The 18,697-nt window shown below is 33.9% G+C and overlaps 1 protein-coding gene across 2 annotated transcripts in view; it reads right to left on the bottom strand.

Annotated features, from left to right (window-relative positions):
* CCSER1 (coiled-coil serine rich protein 1) overlaps positions 1 to 18,697 on the bottom strand; it is a 1,346,695-nt gene that overhangs the window by 784,838 nt on the left and 543,160 nt on the right. For both annotated transcript variants that reach the window (XM_059394610.1, XM_059394604.1), the window contains exon 7: positions 11,711 to 11,788. In XM_059394610.1, coding sequence (XP_059250593.1) covers positions 11,711 to 11,788 — 78 coding nt within the window. The remainder of the gene's footprint in view (positions 1 to 11,710; positions 11,789 to 18,697) is intronic.

Below are 18,697 nucleotides of genomic sequence, written 5' to 3'. Positions count from 1 at the left end.
GCTCTATTTTTTCTACTTGGCTTTGCTGCCGCAGGTTCTATTGCTTAACAGAGAAGGGAGAAAAGTGAGCTTAATTCCTCTACCTTAATTACACTTTGACAGTTCTGTTCAGCTTTTTGAAAACTTTCAGGCTCAAGCAATGCTGCCAAAGTCTTTGTTATTAAGCAGAACCTAACTACTCTAAATTAACCTTTACTCTTAATAAGAAATACATGCAATAAAATTCTAATGTAACAGGTTTAGCCAACTTGCTCAAAAGTGTTTGTCACAACTCCTGACATGAAGTTTTCCTATCAGATTTACCACAGTAAAAGAGATTACCTGCAGAAAAGGACATGACTAGTACAGGCATAAGCTGACTATTGATAATAATGCAGGAACTTGAAAGCAGACAATTTTCTTAGGTGAGACTCTGACATCAACATTATTCACAATATTCAAATTGCATTTATCTTCACAATTATTTGTATTAGGCTGTTAATTAGAGTCTAATATATCCATCTGGCAATTGTTTACCTTCTGATTTTCTGTGCTATGAGTCAGCCACTATTCAAGATGATAAAATTAAGTTTCTGTGCAAACACTTGCACCTTGCCTTACCTCTCTGGAATGCATTTAAAGTGATGTTCAGCCATTTATCTACATTATTATCTTCACTATAGCAAGAGTAAATAGAATTTTCTGATTTTTCATAATTATTATCCAATTTTAAATTTGTGCCACCATTATTTTTCCTGAACAATGGTTAGACATAATAGAATTTATGCAAAACTATTTATGTGTGGTATGAAAAAATGCACTGCACTGAAGAAATGCTCAATTTGTGTTACAAAAAACTTCAGAACAGAGTATTTGCTTATCTTACTTATTTTATTTCATCTGTCGACATGGCTATTTAATACTACATTATATGATTAAAGCAATGGATGACCAATATCTTTAAAAACCTTTTACATCTAATATTTTCCAATCTCACATAGCTACCAAAGAAAATACAACAATGTCTAAATTATTTGATATATGGTAAAATTCATTGTACTTAATTCTATGAACATTTTATTTTACAGTTGCAACTGCACATTGATATCATTCAACTTCTAAAACTGTTTGTTACAGAAGTAGACAATTCCAAGATAGACCAGATGAAAGTCACTGCCAGATAAACTAAATTCAGGTTGAGCCTACTTTCTAATAGCTTCTCATATTCATGGTCCATCTCAAATGGACATATTAATAACAAATCATAGTCTTTGAATTGTACCTGGATTGCTAATTTCTTATTTAAAGAAAAATATGGTAGAGTACACGCCACACTTACAGGTAAACTCTTAAGCAATGTTAGAGATTATATTTAAAAACAACAAAAGTGGGGGCGCCTGGGTGGCTCAGTGGGTTAAAGCCTCTGTCTTTGGCTCAGGTCACGATCCCAGGGTCCTGGGATCGAGCCCCGTGTCGGGCAGGCTGCTCAGCAGGGAGCCTGCTTCCTTTTCTCTGCCTGCCTCTCTGCCTACTTGTGATCTCTGTCTATCAAATAAATAAATAAAATCTTTAAAAAAAAAAAAAGTGGGTGAGAGTTTATGATCCAGAATGTATATGAAATGGTAACAATTAAGAGTAAGAAATACATGCTGCATATGCTATATATGAGATCAGTTACTTAAATTATCATTGATAATGATGTCATTATCTTAAATATAGTGTTTATTTTACACCCATTCTGAGTTTGCTATCTGGAATAGATGTAAAAAGAGATCTTGTTAATACCGGTGTACACAGCAATGATTCCTAACTCTGTTATTACCCCATATCAAGGGCTTCTACACATACAGGACCAACAGTTGTTGAAGAACACAACACCAACCACATGTTGACTTCAACTGCTTCTAAATAAAACTGTAATGGCACCTTGTTGGCAGAAAGAATAAATGTTTCATTGATGTCAATCCACTTGGAGGTGGATCCCTAAACCAAAGTTGAAGTAATTAATGACTCAGATTCTTAAAAGTTATTTTTTTGGGGGGAGATATAAAGTTGTTTTTATTTTTCAGATTTTCAAGGCTTTTATTGGCTTTAGGATTTTCTGACAGTTGTTCAACATCTTGTCTTATATGTGCAAATGAACCCAGAAATATCTTCCCACGTTCTGTACCTGAATTCTATCTATCTTTCCAAGTTCTGTACCTCTACTCTAATTTTAGGCTTTTCCTATACAATCCCTACTTTTGAAAACTATGAAAGATAATCCAAATCTATCTATCTGGTAGTTTTTTGGGGTTCTGTTTAACTCAACCATAGAGAAAGTGGATCCTTGAATTCAATTTTCCAAGGCCAACTTTAACAAACGTTTGTAATACTTGTCCACTAAATATGTCATAGGGACTCTGACTACAGTAAGCAGACAGAGTATGACCCAATATTCTGAAGTAAGGCTGTAATAAGCCTTTTAACAAAGAGAGTCTTCTATCAGTACCACTCGGAAAACTCAAAAAATCTAAGGCACCAACCTATGCAACAAAAAAGAAACTCAATGAGATTGAAATTCAAGAAATAAAGTGGATATGGGAACTGGAGATGAGGTGGGAGGTATGACATAATTTTTAGCATGTATTAATATGGACAAGTTCTATATCTTGTATGTGTCTTCCTGAAATCATCTGGGCAGTGTGTAAGAAGGATCTGGACAGTAATGTGAGGCTAGTATGCAACATAAAAGTATTTGCTTATTTTTCCCATTAAAATCTTTTCCCCTGAGGTTTAGTATGTCTGAGAAATTAGAAATTAGACCAAATTTGTCTTGGTTTTAATTTATGTAAAAATTATTTTATCAGAATATAAAATTATAATTTTTCTTAATATTAGACCATTCATCATGTATCAATAATATGGCCTGCAAAAGCCAAATGATAGGCAGAGTAATCATTTGAAATGTATCTTGACAGAGCTAAAGGAAACTTTAAAATAAAATAATACTTGTTTAGTATATTTGTATAACAATATAGACAGCATTGTTTGGTAGCTGTTAAGTCAATTTAAATTTTGCTGTCAGTATTTATAATCAGGAATTTAGTAAGCTATTTTTTTAAAGCCATAACTCTATTCTCAACCATAAGATTTTAAGGACTATAAGTTAATCCAAATACAGTGACTTTTAAGTGAATTTGCCAAATTTGGTGGAAATTAAAACAGCATTGGAAAATATATTCAAGTAAGTACACTGATGAATATATATAACATTTAAGGAAAACTCCTATTTCCTTCTATATTCCCTCAAATCCAAACTCCTAATACCTGACTCAGAATTTGATAGAGCCTAAAACTGATTAATAAAAGACTACCACACATCATTTTTATTCAGTGAGGTTGATTAAAGATTGCTGCAAATTTTTGTCATTCTCCCTCGAGAGAGAGTTTATTTGTCTTTTACTTGAGTCAAGGTTGGCCTTATGTATAGAAGAGAGAACATAGCACGCTTTAGTCTGTCTGTCTATTACGGGCTTAATTGTGTCCTTCCAAGATTCACGTGTCTTTTTTTTTTTTTTTTTACATTTTTATTTATTTATTTGACAGAGAGAGCGAGAATACAAGCACGGGGAGAGGCAGGCAGAGGGAGAAGCAGGCTTCCCACTGAGCAGGGAGACCAACAGATGTGGGGCTTGATTCCAGGACCCTGTGATCATGACCTAAGCCAAAGGCAGATGCTTAATTAACTGAACCACCCAGGTACCCTTCAAAATTCATGTTAGTGTTCCAATTCCTGGTACCTCAGAATATAACCATATTTAAAAATGAGGTCTTTGAGGATGTGAATAAATTAAAATGAGGCCATTTGGGTGAGACCTAGTTCCTGGTATCCCCATAAGAAAAGGAAGAGATAACAGGGAAGTGCATCCACAGAGTAAAGGCCATGGGAAAACAATGAGAAGGCCATCTGCAAACCAAGGAGAGAGTCTCACTGGAAACCAATCCTACCAATACCTTGAACTTAAAATTCTAGCCTTCAACAACATCCCAAAACTACATACTCCAAATAAAAATGGACAGAAGACATGAACAGACATTTCTCCAAAGAAGATATGGATGGCCGAGAGACATGAAAAAATGTTCACCATCTCTTACCATCAGGTAAGTCCAAATCAAAACTACAATGAAATATTACCTTACACCTGTCAGAATGGCTAAAATCAATAAATACAAGAAACAACAGGTGTTGGTGAGGATGAGGAGAAAAAGGAACACTTGTGCACTGTGGGACTGCTAACTGGTGATATAGCCACTCTGGAAAACAACACGGAGTTTCCTCTAGAAGTTAAAAAGAGAACAATCCTATGAGCCAGCAAACACACTACTGGGTATTTACCCAAAGAATACAAAAACACTAATTCTATGTCTTTTCCATAATTGGCTTGGCAGCATCCACATCTTGGAACATTCACTATCTGTGAAGCCAGATGTCATGTAACAACCTTAGCTACTCTAAAATACTGTGAGAAAATGCTGTTAGAAAACTCAAGGTAGTCTGTAAGGAGTTATACTGTATATACTCCACTTGAGCCTTCAGATAACTCTATTCTCCATCCACTTGTAAGACCCCAAATAAGAACACTGTCTAGATATGTTTACAACCTAGAGAATCATAAACAACAATAAGAAATTATTGTTTGGGGCACCTGGATGGCACAGTTGGTTGAGCATCCGACTCTTGGTTTTGGCTCAGGTTGTGGGTGATCTCAGGGTGGTGAGATGGAGCCCTATGTAGGGCGCTCTATGCTCAGAGAAGAGTCTGCTTAAGATTTTCTCTCACTCTCCCTCTGCCCCTCCCAACCGTGCTCTCTCTCTCTCTCTCAAAAAAATGAATAAATCTAAAAAAAGAAATTACTGTTTTTGGTTGCCAAGTTTTGAGATAGTTTATTACACAGAAACAATCATTTTATTTTTAATGTACACATTATTGATAATAGATCCTTATTAAAATTTGTTACCAACAGGAAAACATTTCGTGCCATTTTGTATATAAAATTATTACCATATCATAAACACATTCCTTAAATATATAATCAAGTGTGGTAGCAAAAGAAACAAAAATAGGGTAATAAAAAGAATATCAGAATCAGAAATAATCTGGGCACCTGGGTGGCTCAGTGAGTTAAAGCCTCTGTCTTCCGCTCAGGTCATGATCCCAGGGTCCCGGAATCAAGCCCCGCATGGGGCTCTCTGCTCAGCGGGGAGCCTGCTTCCTCCTCTCTCTGTCTCTGCAAGTCTCTCTGCCTACTTGTGATCTCTATCAAATAAATAATAAAATCTTAAAAAAAAAAGAATCAGGAATAATCTTTAAACCTGATTTTTTTTTGATATCCCATATATAATACATTAAAAAATCCTGCAGAGTCACATTTAAAATATGTCCAAAACCCCACCAACACTCACCCTACTCAACCTTTACCACTCTAGTTTTGTCTGCCATCATCTCTCACCTATAGGGGCCTTGATGTCCTTCTTCTACCATGTCTCCAAAGTCAGAGTAATAGTTTTAAAATAAAGTCTAACTTTCATAGAAACATCACCAAAGGCAAGGGAACAAGGGCAAAAATGAACTACTGGGATTTCATCAAGATCAAAAGCTTTTGCACAGCAAAAGAAACAGTCAACAAAACAAAAGACAGCTGACAGAATGGGAGAAGATATTTGCAAACGACATATCAGATAAAGGGCTAGTATCCAAAATCTATAAAGAATTTATCAAACTCAACACCCAAAGAACAAATAATCCAATCAAGAAATGGGCAGAAGACATGAACAGACATTTCTGCAAAGAAGACATCCAGATGGCCAACAGACACATGAACAAGTGCTCCACATCACTTGGCATCAGGGAAATACAAATCAAAACCACAATGAGATATCACCTCACACCAGTCAGAAAGGCTGAAATTAACCACGAGGAAATGACAGATGTTGGCAAGGATGCGGAGAAAGGGGAACCCTCCTACACTGTTGGTGGGAATGCAAGCTGGTGCAGCCACTCTGGAAAACAGCACGGAGTTTCTCAAAATGTTTAAAATAGAGCTAACCTACAACCCAGCAATCATACTACTGGATATTTACCCTAAAGATACAAATGTGTTGAGCCGAAGGGGCAAGTGCACCCGAATGTTTAGAGCAGCAACGTCCACAATAGCCAAACTATGGAAAGAACCTAGATATCCATCAACAAATGAACATCTTTTATAACTGTCAAGAACGTCTGGATGAAGAAGATGTGGTGTGTATATATATATATATACAATGCAATACTATGCAGCCATCAAAAGAAATGAAATCTTGCCATTTGCAACGACATGGAGGAGCTAGAGGGTATTATGCTGAGCAAAACTATCAATTAGAGAAAGACAATTATCATATGATCTCTCTGATATGAGGAATTTGAGAGGCAGGGGGAAGGTTGGGGGATAGGGAAGGAAAAAATGAAACAAGATGGGACCAGAGAGGGAAACAAACCATAAGAGACTCTTAATCTCAGGAAACAAACTGAGGGTTGCTGGGGGTTAGTGGGAGAAAAGACAGGGTGGGTGGGTCATGGACGTTGGGGAGGGTAGGTGCTATGGTGAGTGCTGTGAAATGTGAAGTCTGATGATTCACAGATCTGTACTTGTGGGGCAAATAATACATTATATGTTAATAAAAAAGAATTATCTTTAAAAAAAAAAAGGAATCTGCTCCCCACCACCAAAAAAATAAACAGAAGTTGTATTTCATTTTTATCCCAGAAGGGTGAGCAGTCTTTATGAATATAAAAAGAGGATACTTAAGTCATTTTTTCCTTAATAAAGAATTTTTATATAAAAAATTAAAAAAAATAAAAGTCTATCTATGTCCTTCTTTTTCCCAAACACTCTAATGGTCTCACATCTCATGTAAAACAGGACTTGAGCCTTTCTTTGGACTACAAGGCCCTTCATGACCTGGTTTCTCTCTGACCTGATATTACCTGCCCCCGCACTCACTCTGCTCTCTATTGATCCTGAAAAGGCCTAGATGAGTGGCTTACTCCCTTTCTTCATTATGGTCTCTGCTAAAATATCCCTTAATGAGAATGGCTTTCTTTGGCCAGCTGTTTGAACAGTATCATATTTCAGAGTCACTTTCTGTCTTCCAAACCCTGCTTCATTCTACATCATAGCATTTACCATCCCTATCTGAGGCATTATATATTTGTTTATTGTCTCTCCCTTCTCACTAGAACCTAAATACCATGAAAGCAGGAATTTAGTCTGGGTTGTTTACACTGAAACACCAGGGCCTAGAATACTATCAAACACAACTCAGTAAGTTGATTCACTAAGATATGAGTGAGCAAATGAATGAAAGAACATATGAATGAATGAGTAGATGACAAAGTAAAAATTATAGGATATATACCACTTGGGGTTATTTTTGGGACATAAAAAAAGTGATTTCCAATAATAAGAGAGACCATTAAATTCACTGAATGAGAAACAACAGCAATAAACACTCACACAAACTCCCACTCTCCTGGAGTCTCCAAATGTGCTCTTTTGTATTATATTGTCAGACAAAATAAACTGACACTACTTAGTAAGCTGACATTACAACATATAAAGAATAAAATATCAACAGTGCTTTGTTTACAATGTGATTTTTTCCAGTATCTAATGTGACTGAACAATGTTGCTTCAGTGGAGCTTGCATTTAGGAGGTTATCAGGTTAATCTGTGGGGGAAGGTTTGGGAAATTAAAGAAAATATACAACAGTGTACTCCTGATAAAAAGATGCCATAGGTCCTTATGTTTGCAGACCTATTAATTATGTATCTCTTTTTTCCAAGTAATGTTTTATTATATTCACCAGTTTTCCCTTAAGACAGATTCATTGTATTTACTCCTTCTCCCTCGTAATTAATGAACATTTTCATTAATTATTTTTCATACAAGGAATCTGATATATGAGCTTATCTGAATACTCAGGGCAGGAAATAAATAGCATGCCTTCTAGAAATGAATATTAAATAGTATTCTTCAGCAAAGTAAAGGATTTATGTTTAGAGTACATTACTGCTCTCACATTTGGAAATAAAGTTCAAGGGATTAAGTGGAAATAATTCTGCTTCATGTTATTTGTAACATACAGAACCTCTTGCCTTAAATTTAGAGATACCTGTACTACAAAATCTAATAGTTAGTACATATACTGATACCATGTGCTATTTGAAGCACTTTCTATTTGTTAACTTTTTTAATGTTATAAAAACCCAATGAAGAAGAATTTGCTGCTGCTCCTATTTTATAGATGGGAAAATTAAGATACCAAGTAACAGGTCAAGGTCATACAGGTAGAAAGTGTCAGAATGGAAATTTGTCCTGGAAATCAGTGATCATTATAGAAACAATAGACAAATTTAAAGTATCATTCATCCAAATAGTTAATGGTTGATAGGTATTATTTTCTGGGATTACTATTTTTTTTCTACACACTATTTACTTTATGTAAGTGAGAGCAAACTATGTTTGTTACTAAATGCTGAGTTTAGGTTCTATGGCCAAGAGGAATTAGCATCATTTCTTTCTCTAATATTCCAGGAGTACATGACAAGATGAAATTTTTGAGACATTAATTTATTTCCACCTCCTTATCCTTTGCTTTAATAAGGTGGTACTAAGAAAAATCTTTAGACAGTTCAGATAATTCCTTTTCTTTATTCTGTTTCTAAAAAGTACATTGAGAAGATTTTTTTTTTCCTGGATCTGGTTGATTAAAGGAGAGAGGAATAATCTCCAAGGGAAATTGGAAAAAAAAATAAAGGGAACTTCTTGAGTCTAGACTAAATGGTGATTTCTGGAGATGAGAAAAAGAAGTCTTAAGAACTTTGGATTTCACAAGGAGAGAAGACTCTAAAAATATCCCAGAACCACTCTCGGTCAGCGCCTGGGGAAGGTAGCTGGGTCTCTAACAGAGTGGCTCCATTGTGAATTGTAGGCACTAGATGCCCAATTTCATTAGACACTCCACAAACCTAAGTATCACAGAAAAGCAGCTGTCAATGGGCCAGGAAGAGCAATTAGAAAACTACGTTTATTTAACATTAGATTTTGAAAATTGGTGAATGGAAGATATTCGTTCTTTAATGCCTTCTTGTACTCTTGAAACAGAGTGTAAAGAAAAACAGAGCTGAATTCACTTCCATCCACTGACTTTATCTCATGATAAGGATAAAGGGGCAAGGTTGAATAATGCCATTTATTAACATACTGAATCAATGAAAAGATGATTCTTGGAGAAAAAGGGACTAAAACCTAGAGATCATGCTTCAGTGAAGTGCAAATAAATTTTAAAGTAGGGCATAAATACAGGTGACAAAAAGAACATGGTCCATAATAAAGTGTACTATTTTGGAGGGTTCAAGAACAGTAAGTTAGTTTTAGCTTCAAGACTGTTAGTTCCAGGAATGGACCGAGGCTGCTAATAACAGTGTGTATACAAATAAATTAAAAGTATCATCTTATTAAAGAACAGGAATATTTGGTGACCTCCAAGGCATTGGGTGTAGAATATGTATCTGACTGAGTCTAACATAGGGAGAGAGGGGCAGGTTAGACTGGAAGTGATTTAGGTTGACAGAAATCAAGAATTGCAGAGAAAAAAAAAAGGCAGAATGGATTGCAATGGACACATCAAAGTTAACATTATCAACTTGGTTCTGTGTTATTCTATAAAAAGAAGCATAAACAATGTAATTAACAGTTAAGTGGCCTACTCAAACTCACAGATAACTGATCTTGAAATTTTATGATTTTATTATGGTTATTTGATAAAATATTCTTCCCACCCATGCAAAATTAATTATACCTTGAACTTCTGTAATTATATTGTGGTAGGGAACAAACCACTTGTGTATGTCACCCTGAATGCTTTATTAAAAAAGTAGAGATTATACAGTTGCCTTTTGTTTCCAAATATATGTCCATTAACAACTGTCTGCCCAATTACAAACTTGGAATCCTAGGAATTTCTCAGCACCAGAAGTGTGACTGGAAAGTCTGTGAGTTTATGGTAGTATAATGTAGAGAACTGTGCATCAAACATTTTTCCTTATGAAGGGATACACTCAAATGCCTTCATGGCCAGACATGCCTCCAACAGAATGCTGAGAACAGTGGTGAATAAGGACCTGTAGTTCTTGTTTAAAAAAAAGCTCTTCATTTACAAATGCAAGAGCTTTACTTCATAATTTCAAACTTAAAGAGAAAATGGTTTCTAATAATGCTTTGAGAATTCAATTAAAATCTTGCTAAAGATAAGATTTTTCATAGATTTTGTCCCATATACCATAAGATGGAAACACTGAGTAACACTAAATTTTGAAATGTTAGTATCTTCTTCTTGTTGCAGAATAGACTTCTCAATAAATAATGTAATCAGAATACTACGCAGTATTTAACAATTCTCTGATATAAAATAACCTTTTAACAATTATTATTGTCTATTTTTCAAGATTTATTTAGAGAGAGAGAGAATGTGACAGGGGGAGAGGTTGAGGAAGAGGGAAAGAGCATCTCCAGCAGACTCCCAGCTGAGCATGGAGCTAGATTTGGGGCACAGTCTCATGACCCTGAGATCATGACCTGAGCTGAAATCAAGAGTCAGCTGATTATCTGACTGAGCCACCCAATTCCCCCTTGTCTACCATTAAGCAACAAAGCATCTTTAATTAGAAAACTAAAGATACACAATGTAATTCATAACTTTCTAACAATACAGCAAATACTGAGTACTTAGAAATCAATACCAGCCACTGTGCTTGGTTTAAGTAATATGAAGTTAAGTAGGTTATGCTCTTCATATGAAAAAGAAAAAAAAACACAGTAAAAAATAATTTTATGATAAAATCCAAAAATCATGAAAACCATAATGAATCCCAAAATGCATACCTACAGTCTTTAAACCAAATTAAACTGAAACCACTGCATGTAAGTTAAGTGTGTCATCTCAACTTTCCAAGTTTTTTCTTCCCCCCTTTATTTACAACAATTTCAATGAAACTCAAACATCCCTGGTACAAATATAAAAAAGCTGACCTCAAGCTCTGGTTTAAAAAGATACATCCAACCTTAAACAGCAAAACAAGAAAATGACTTCTTACTTGTAATACATATAGTCTCCCAAGCTGAAGAAATCTACAAATCACACTCAATTACTTATTTTCTTAAATATTTTTAAGATATAATGTGTTTGGAGGAATGATTCCATATTTCAATTTTTGATTTTAATCACTGTTTTATAAAGATCTCATAATTAATTACAAGCTAGAGTCATCAATGAAAATTTAACCAACTAATGGAAATGTAACTACTCAATGAGGGCTAAATAATGGATCTTGAATTTATTACTGAAATTAAGATAAATAAGCAATTCAAAACCTCTTATTCATGTGACATCAAACTATTGCAAAGAAATCACTGTTTCCTGCATACAAGGCAAATCATGTAGTCTATAAAGTATTAACTTCTATTTCAAACTGTGCTTTCATTTACCAACCAGAATGACAACAAAACAACAAAGATTATACCATTTAAAATTAGATCCTTACATATTAAAGCAGTTCACCTTACCATCTATATCATGCAATATTTTACTATAGTAAAGTAAGTATCCTAAAAGTATCACAAGTAATTATTTTTTGTTTATTTTTTTTACCTTGAAAGGCAATGGCTCTTCAGTAAGAGGACTAACAGGAAGTGAAGTGGTGCTACTTGCTGGGCTCATATCTGCACTCTGCAAGGAAAACATAACTGAATTAAACAGATATATTCTGGTAAAGAGATATATTCTTGTAGATATTTTTATTATTCCTAGTTTAGAATCAAATCCTTCTTTGTAATAAATAAATAAATAATAAATGAAATATGGGTGTAAAAATTCACATTATATTATATTCTGAATCATTCCTTATTTAGAAGTGGTTATCTAAAAAATTTGCTTAATTATCACTTATTAATGTACATTTTAAATGCATTTTATTAAATACCATGATCATCTTTGTGCCAGGACAGTATTTAAAATTTTATTTGCTTCCTTTAGGCTTTTGCCCCCCCACACCTTTAAGGATTTTATTTATTTATTTGACAGAGATGACAAGTAGGCAGAGAGGCAGGCAGAGAGAGAGGAGGAAGCAGGCTCCCTGCTGAGCAGAAAGCCTAATGTGGGGCTCAATCCCAGGACCCTGGGATCACAACCTGAGCCTAAGGCAGAAGCTTTAACCACTGAGCCACCCAGGCACCCTCCCCTTTTCTTTTGAAAGTTATACTGTATCTGTGATGATTTCCAATGGTTTAATTTCTCTGTCTTTCAGGCTGATTTTCAAACATATATTGAAAAGTTATTCACTTTTATTTAGTGAAAATTTAAGTAACTGTATCCAGTTTTCATTCATTATTAAAACTATGTTTGTCATCAATATGTAATTGGAAAATGAAGAAACATTAGAATTTTAAATTCCCATATCCATAGCGCCTAACACTGTATAAACTTTCTTACATTCTGCTAAACAAAACAAAACAAAACAAAAGTGTAAGAACAAAGGATTTACACAGTTATTGGAATGTTTCTAATGCAGTTCTTCTAGTCCTGTAAAAATGTAATAAATTAAAACTTCTTAAAAAAGAGATTAGCCTAAAAAAAAGAAGTATGGGTTAGAAGCTTACCATTATTCTTTCTAAAAGCAAGAATAAAATATTGATAGTAGGTAGCAACAAAAATTATGTTACTATATCCTTAATTCACTCTGTCAGAATAATTCTTTAAGTAGATAAGCAAATAAAACACTGAAAAGAATGAACAGCAACATATTCCAGCTTAGTTACCAACTGTGCATGCACTCAAATACAGAAAATTTTGCGGTGAAAATTAAAGCAAAAGAATGGATTAATTTTGATTGTGATAAGGGAATAGGTAGACAAGTTTGGCTGATTTAAGTACCAAAAAAGAACACATTCAAAGAACAGATGCTACAACTGTTAAAATTCTTAGAGTCTCTTTCCATTCATGAGGTTATTTTCAATTCATTTGATTTAGGTATACCATAAATTGGACACATTTTAAATATCCTTAAAGTGGGATTATTTCTGACTCTATTTCAGCAACAACACATAAGGACTATAAACATAGTTTACAATCAGTATAATCTTTATTTCATTATTTTATTTTATTATTATTTATTTTATTATTTATTATTTATTTAATTTTATTGCACTTACTTCAGAAACTGATCTAAGACTGCACATTGACTTAAATTGTCTAAAGGAGGAAGTTAGGTAAAAACTGAACAATAATTTTACTGAAGGAAGCAGAAAAATACATACACTAGAGTTGAATGAGCTCCTGACTTAATTTCTTAATTTATTCAGAACTTCTTGTCCATTATTTGATCAAAACCAGGAAATACTCTGAACTGCTGCCTTTCACTATCTGATTATATGATATAATAGAAAAACAAAGGTCTTCTTAGAAATGAACTTACCACAGGATTCTAAAATTTTAAAAAATGAGTAAAACTTCTTTTCCAGACTTGAAAAACAAGACTCCTGACCCCTTTTTCTTATTGGATTTCTCATGAGAAATTAGTCAAGTAATAGAATACAATTCATATGTAGTTGAATTATCTGGTATTTTCCTTAAAAACTGGTACTCTGCATAGCCTCTTAAAGTATCAGGCCCTTAACAATCATATGTTCAGAAGACAGAGATGACATCCAGTTGTGAAAATTTAAAAGGTTGTATCATATTCTCACAGATGAATATTTTTGAACTTCCATAAGAACATGAACCAAAATCAAGTTTCATGGTTAACTTCTTTTAGGGTTGATGTCTCCCACAACTTCCCAGAAATAAATGTGTCATTCCTAAGCACTGTTAGAAAGCAGACTCCAAAATTTGCATCATCTAACCTTGAATCTTTGAATGTCATTCTTAGAGAAAACTGTGTTCCAGCTTTAACTTTCAAATCCATCTTATAGTATGACACTTTAATTCTATTGCTCTTAGGGTATCTCAAGAAAAATGTTTTTAAAAAACAAATCAATCTTATGTGACATCTGATACACTGCACTTAATTATCAAGTTGAAAAATACAAAGCAAAAATAGAAAAACTGTATCTTCATTTATAGCTTATTGTTTTTCCATTTGCATTTCAGTGATCTGTAATTTAGGTGCCATTTCAATTTGCTAACACTTTTAGATATCTGACACTATAGTAAACCCTTCAGATATATATCTTATCCATACTTCATACTTTAATTAGCTTACCCTTTCATTTAATGATTGCAATTCCAATGCAGTTGCATATCTAAATACAAATTAACAAAGTACTTCATAAGTTACATTTGAAGTTTTTAAAAGCTAACAGGGTATATGTTCTTTTACAATTTTCCTCAAAAAATATTTTGTTAGAATTATAGCTTCATCTGTTTTTGATATATTTCAGGTATTTTGGAAACAGCCAGTTCTCAGTAATGTAAAAGTGGCTGTCTTTGGGATACAGAATTATTCTGCAAAATAAGCAAATCATCTCAATGACAGGAACCTCCTTAATTCTTATGTAACATACTTCAACTTTCTGACCCAATAGAGACTGGATAAGATATTCCTGACAGGTTAAGACTATCTTAATTACAACAGGTGTCCTAAAAACCTGATTTTCTGGTTCTAAGTTTAATAGATACCTGCTTTTTTCCGACACTAGGGTGATTAAATAATATGAACAACATTTTCCCTATAGTTAAAACTGTTTTTTCACCCAAATTGGTAGACTTTCCCCCTTCTATTTCTATTGCATACATGCTAGTTCACTTTTATTTTTCTCCAAACTGGGCTTAATGTTAAGCATGACCTATAAGTTTAATAATAAAATCCAGACAAGTACTTAATTTTTTTTTAAGATTTTATCCATTCATTTGGGACCAAGATCACAAGCAGACAGAGAGACAGGCCGAGAGAGAGGGGGAAGCAGGCTCCCCGCTGAGCAGAGAGCCTGATGCGAGGCTCAATCCCAGGACTCTGGGATCATGACCTAAGCGGAAGGCAGAGGCTTTAACCCACTGAGCCACCCAGGTGTCCCCGTGTATATGTTTTTGTGGACACATGTTTTCTTTCTTTCTTTCTTTCTTTCTTTCTTTCTTTCTTTCTTTCTTCTTTCTTTCTTTCCTTTAGATTTATTTATCTGAGAGAGAGAGAGAGAGAGAGAGCACATGAGCAGGGCAAGGGGCAGAGGGAGAGAAAGTATCCTCAAACAGATTTCCCACTGAGCATGGAGCCCCACGCTTGATCCCAGGACCTGGAGACCATGACTTAACCAAAATCAAGAGCTAGACGCTAAACTGACTGAGCCACCCAGGAACCCCTGTTTTCATTTTTCTTAGATTAATATCTCAGTGAAATTACCTAGGCCCTTGGTAAATTTGCATTCATTTTTATGCCAACTTCATAACAAACTGACAAAATGACAAAGGGGTTGTAATACATTGTACTTCAATTTGTATTTGTATTGTATCTCAGCAAAATTGGCATTATCTTTTTTTTCTTTGCTTTAATTTTAGCTATTCCAGGGATCTGTAATGGTAGCTCACTGTGCTTTTAACTTCAATTTCCATAGAAAACTAATGATGTTGAGCATCTTTCATGTGTCTGTTGACCATTAGTATAGCTTGTTTTGTAAAGTGTCTGTTAAAATATTTTGCCTATTTTTCTTTCTGATTGGGTTATTTGGATATAAATCCTTTGTCATATATGTATATTATCAATATTTCACCCAGTTTGTAGTGTGTTTCCTTAATACTGTTTTCAAAAGAATCAAAGCTTTCCACATTGTTGTTATTATTATTATTATTTATGGTTTATACTTTTGATGATTGACCTAAGAACTCGTGTCCTACCTCAAGTTCACAAAGATTTTTTGCTTATGTTTTCTGCTACCAACCTTTCAACTCATACATCATGGCCAAAAAAACAGCATAGTTAGGTTTCTATTCTTTGAAAATGCTTTTGCAATTTTTTTGGTATAAGACATACATTAAATAATAATAATATTTGTATTGTACACAATCAAGCATAAAATTTTCACAAAGATTAATTTGTATTTTAGCAAGTTACCTCAGACACTTTGCCAGTCTCACTTATTTGATAGGAATCTGACAGTTACCAGAGACTTAACATACTTTAATTATAATAAACAAAGATGTGAAGGTATTATCTGCTTGTGGGTTTGTCAAAGGAGGGCATGAAGTCTTTGCTATAATACTGAAAATTTTAAATTAATAAAAGGGACTCTCATCAGATGGTGATTATGGAACTTCCTGGGCAGATAAATGGAAGAGGGAGAGAAAATGAAGTTTTAGATGGGAAGGAAAATAGAAATGGCAAGAAAAGCAATGTGTCTATCATCTTTTCTGTTGACTCATCTTTGAGGAAAAAAAGAGGGCACAAGCAGAAACAGAAATAGTTATTTTAAATAAAATTCTATGAGATAAGATGATGAATATTACCCTCTTGTTCAAGTTTCTCAGTGGAATAAAAAAATGATTTAAGTACATAAATAAGTTCTGCAAATACTATGCCACTATGGCACATTAAGAGTGCCATACAAGAAGAAAATAGTGGCAGGAGGCTAAATAGAACTTTCTTTAGCTCCTAGGAGATGACTCTTAAAAATATATAAATGAATTATCAAGGATGACTTATTAAAAGGCTGGAAATAGCAAATAAGCGACCTCGATGAAATCTTCAGACTCAAGTATCTGGTGGCAATTCTGACTACTATATCTAGTAACTACTTTGACTATCAACACTCATTGCTGAATTACTACAAGTCATTCTTGATGAAAAAATAAATGTACAAAAATAAGTATATAAAATATAACTATATTAAAACAGCATTTCTATTAAAAAGAATGAAGAAAGTGAACAGTAGGATTTGCAAATCACAGAGGTGTTCTTTCCCAAATAAATAATGAAAGAAACATTTTGTTATAATAATAATCATGTTCTCCCAGGTTAAATTTCAGAACACAATTTAGAGGAATGGTATATTATCTATTATTATAAACAGTGCTTTAAAAGTCTGGCTAAAAAATCTAATCACTCTCAACCAACACTGCTCAACTGTTAATGACCAAAGTGTACAGTTGAGGGATTTGACACTCAGTATACTGTCACTACAGAAATAGAGAAATTAAAGGGTAAGAGATGTCATTAATACTTGCTAAACCAGAAAAGAATTTTGATATTTTGAATGACACATCTTCTCTAAGCTTCTACTATTTTTATTGTTCAGAAAATGAAACATGCATGCATTGTAATAACCTTGACATACATAGTACTCTATTCTTTCTTTTGACATGAAGAAATGAACTCTTGACTGATTCACAATCAATACTTGATATTATAAATGGGTACAAAATTGTCAAGTCAGACATTTATATGATATAAAAATTAAAATTCAGTTTTGAAAGTCTTCATTAATTCATAAATTAGGGAGTTACTTTTTTTAAGAATGAATTTTATTTTATTTTTTTTTAAGTAATCTGTATACCCAACATGGGGTTCAAACTCATGCTGAAGAGTCATAGCTCTACCAACTGAACCAGCCAGGTACCCGAGGAGTTACCATGAAATGGATCATTTTGAACAAGTATTGATAATATTTTTTATTATATATTATATATTTATTATACAAGCCATATTGTATTTTTCTTCTGATTTTGGAAAGGAATGTGCTAATTTTATCAAATAAAATATTATTTCTTAATGCCCAATGCCTAGATACTCCTTTCTTCTAATAAAAGAACCATGGCTCCTTGGAGAAATCGTTGATTCCAGGGATGGGGCAAAGAATGTACTAAGTGATTCTAGACCATCTTGCTGTTCCAGAAAGTGAGAAAATGCTCAAAAGATATAAGGATGGAGTACGCCAAAGAAGATAAAGAAGCCAATGTGAAGAGTGCCCAAATGCCAGAGCTGGAACAATTTGAGCAGCAAAATAAATAACATTGTATTGGAGTTATAATTCAAAGATTAAAATGAAATTTAAAAAATCATGAATTCATATATAAATAAGGAATGGAAGAAATGGAAGTCATTGGAGAGAAAAGTCAAATCTCTCTCACAGGAGAATTTCAATAATTTATGCAGATACTCCCATTCTTCAAGATGTGGAATTTACACCCCACCCCACAACCAACCTCCAGGCTGTGTTTAGTCAGTTAATTCCAAAGAGCAGAGTATGAAAAGGGGAAAGTTTCTCCATTACAGTGGAGAAACTCAGCAAATATTACTTCAACCACATGATCAAGGTAAACACCATCTAGACAGCATGACAAAATATCATGAGGGATATTTCACTTTTGTGGTCTTTCTCCCATCTCAGTCTAATTATGAGAAAAATATCAGACAAACCCACATACAGGGCCATTCTGCAGAAAATCTAACCAGTCAAAGTCAAGTCATCAAGGACAAGGCAAGTCTGAGAACTATTACCGATCAAGTCATTAGAGAGACATGATGACTAAATGTAATGTGGTATCCTGGATAAAATAGTGGAGTAGCAAAAAGGTATTAGGAAAAACTGGTAACATTTTAATACACTGTTAAGTTTAGTTAATAGTAATGTACCTATACTGGTTCTCAGTTGT

The sequence above is a fragment of the Mustela nigripes genome, chromosome 1 (assembly GCF_022355385.1).
Source record: "Mustela nigripes isolate SB6536 chromosome 1, MUSNIG.SB6536, whole genome shotgun sequence".
NCBI classification, from domain to species: Eukaryota; Metazoa; Chordata; class Mammalia; order Carnivora; family Mustelidae; genus Mustela; species Mustela nigripes.
Note: the sequence above shows the minus strand (reverse complement) of the source record. Positions and strands in the feature narration are given on the sequence as shown.